The following is a 1,221-nucleotide window of genomic DNA, read 5'->3' as shown; positions in this document are numbered from 1 at the left end:
TTCCCGGGCCCACGACAAGCACAAGCAGGGCGGCAGCGGCGTCGGTCCGCCGTCGTCGTCGTCGTCGGGCAGTGCCGCCAGCGGCTGAATTGCGGGTGCTGCCCACTTTCGCACCGTTTCCGGGCTCGCGGGGCGCGCGGCCTCGGCCGTCGCGGCCCCTCTTCCCCTGCCCCGCCCTGCCCGGTCCTGTCCGCCCCTCGCGGCGCCCGGTCGTGCAGTCCCTCCCCTCCCCGACCCCTGGCCACTTGTCGCGGGGCCCGTACCGCGACCGTCGCCGACGATGGGCGAACTTCAGCTTCTGCCAGTCGAGCTCCCAGTGACACTCTTGCGCTTTCGACTCCTTGTCGGCCGGGGTGGGGACCCCGTGCAGCACTCGAGAATTTTTTGCCAGCTGGTTTCTTTGAAATTTATTCCCACGAACCTCGCGGTCAACCCATGCCTCCGGCGAGTAATCGCCGAGGCCAGCGGCGTCGAGACGTTGTTGCTCGCGGTGGTCGAAGACGACGGCAGCGACCTCTGCCAGGCGATGGCCGCGGCCGCGCTGGCGAACATGGCGTGGGACGACGACACCGCGGCTATCATCATGGGCATGGGCGCCATCGATGCGCTCGTCGACCTCGAGCGGAGCGGCAGCGCCCTCGTCAAGGAGATGGTCGCCTGGGCCCTGGGCAACCTCGCGTGCTCCAGCCCCGACGTCCGGCTCGCGCTGGCCGTTACTTTAGAGCCGGATCGTGCGCTCCGTCTGGTCCAGGCCGGCCATGGTCCACGCCTGCTGCGCCTCGGCGATGATGTCCAAGACGAGCGCGTCGGAGTACGAACCCTCGGCGAGGAGTCGCTCCTTCACGGTCTCGCTGGACGCGAGGCCGTTGTAGGGCCCGTCCGCGTGGCGATCAAAGGCGTCGCAGCAGAAGCCCTTCATGCCCACGTGGACCGGCGCCACGTCCGCGGCCTTCTCGAGCACCGAGAGCCGAAGGGGCCACGACTCGGGCCCGCCCGAAGTGATCGACGCGTGGCCCGCGTCTTCGCGCTGGGACTGCAAGCCCTGGAGCAAATTCTTGATCTTGTGCGAGCAGCACTCATGGAAGATGCCGCGCTCGAGCTCGGGCGCGTAGAAGTGGGCGCGGAGCTCCGGGTGCTGGCTCCGAAGGCGGTCCATCTCGGCGCGTGCGAGGGCCGCGGCCGCGGCCGCGGTGACCTTCACTTCACAGCAGTGTCGATTCA

At 69.0% G+C, this 1,221-nt stretch overlaps 1 protein-coding gene across 1 annotated transcript; it reads right to left on the bottom strand.

The window, feature by feature from the left end:
• Nucleotides 1-718: 718 nt before the first annotated feature.
• Nucleotides 719-1,156, bottom strand: AURANDRAFT_69427 (hypothetical protein; the record flags this gene model as incomplete). Its single annotated transcript, XM_009045196.1, has 1 exon — nucleotides 719-1,156. One exon carries the CDS (start codon nucleotides 1,154-1,156, stop codon nucleotides 719-721), a length of 438 nt encoding a protein of 145 aa, XP_009043444.1.
• Nucleotides 1,157-1,221: the final 65 nt, after the last annotated feature.

This window comes from Aureococcus anophagefferens (genome assembly GCF_000186865.1).
Source record: "Aureococcus anophagefferens unplaced genomic scaffold AURANscaffold_1747, whole genome shotgun sequence".
Lineage (NCBI taxonomy): Eukaryota > Pelagophyceae > Pelagomonadales > Pelagomonadaceae > Aureococcus > Aureococcus anophagefferens.
This window is presented reverse-complemented; position numbering and strand designations above follow the sequence as displayed.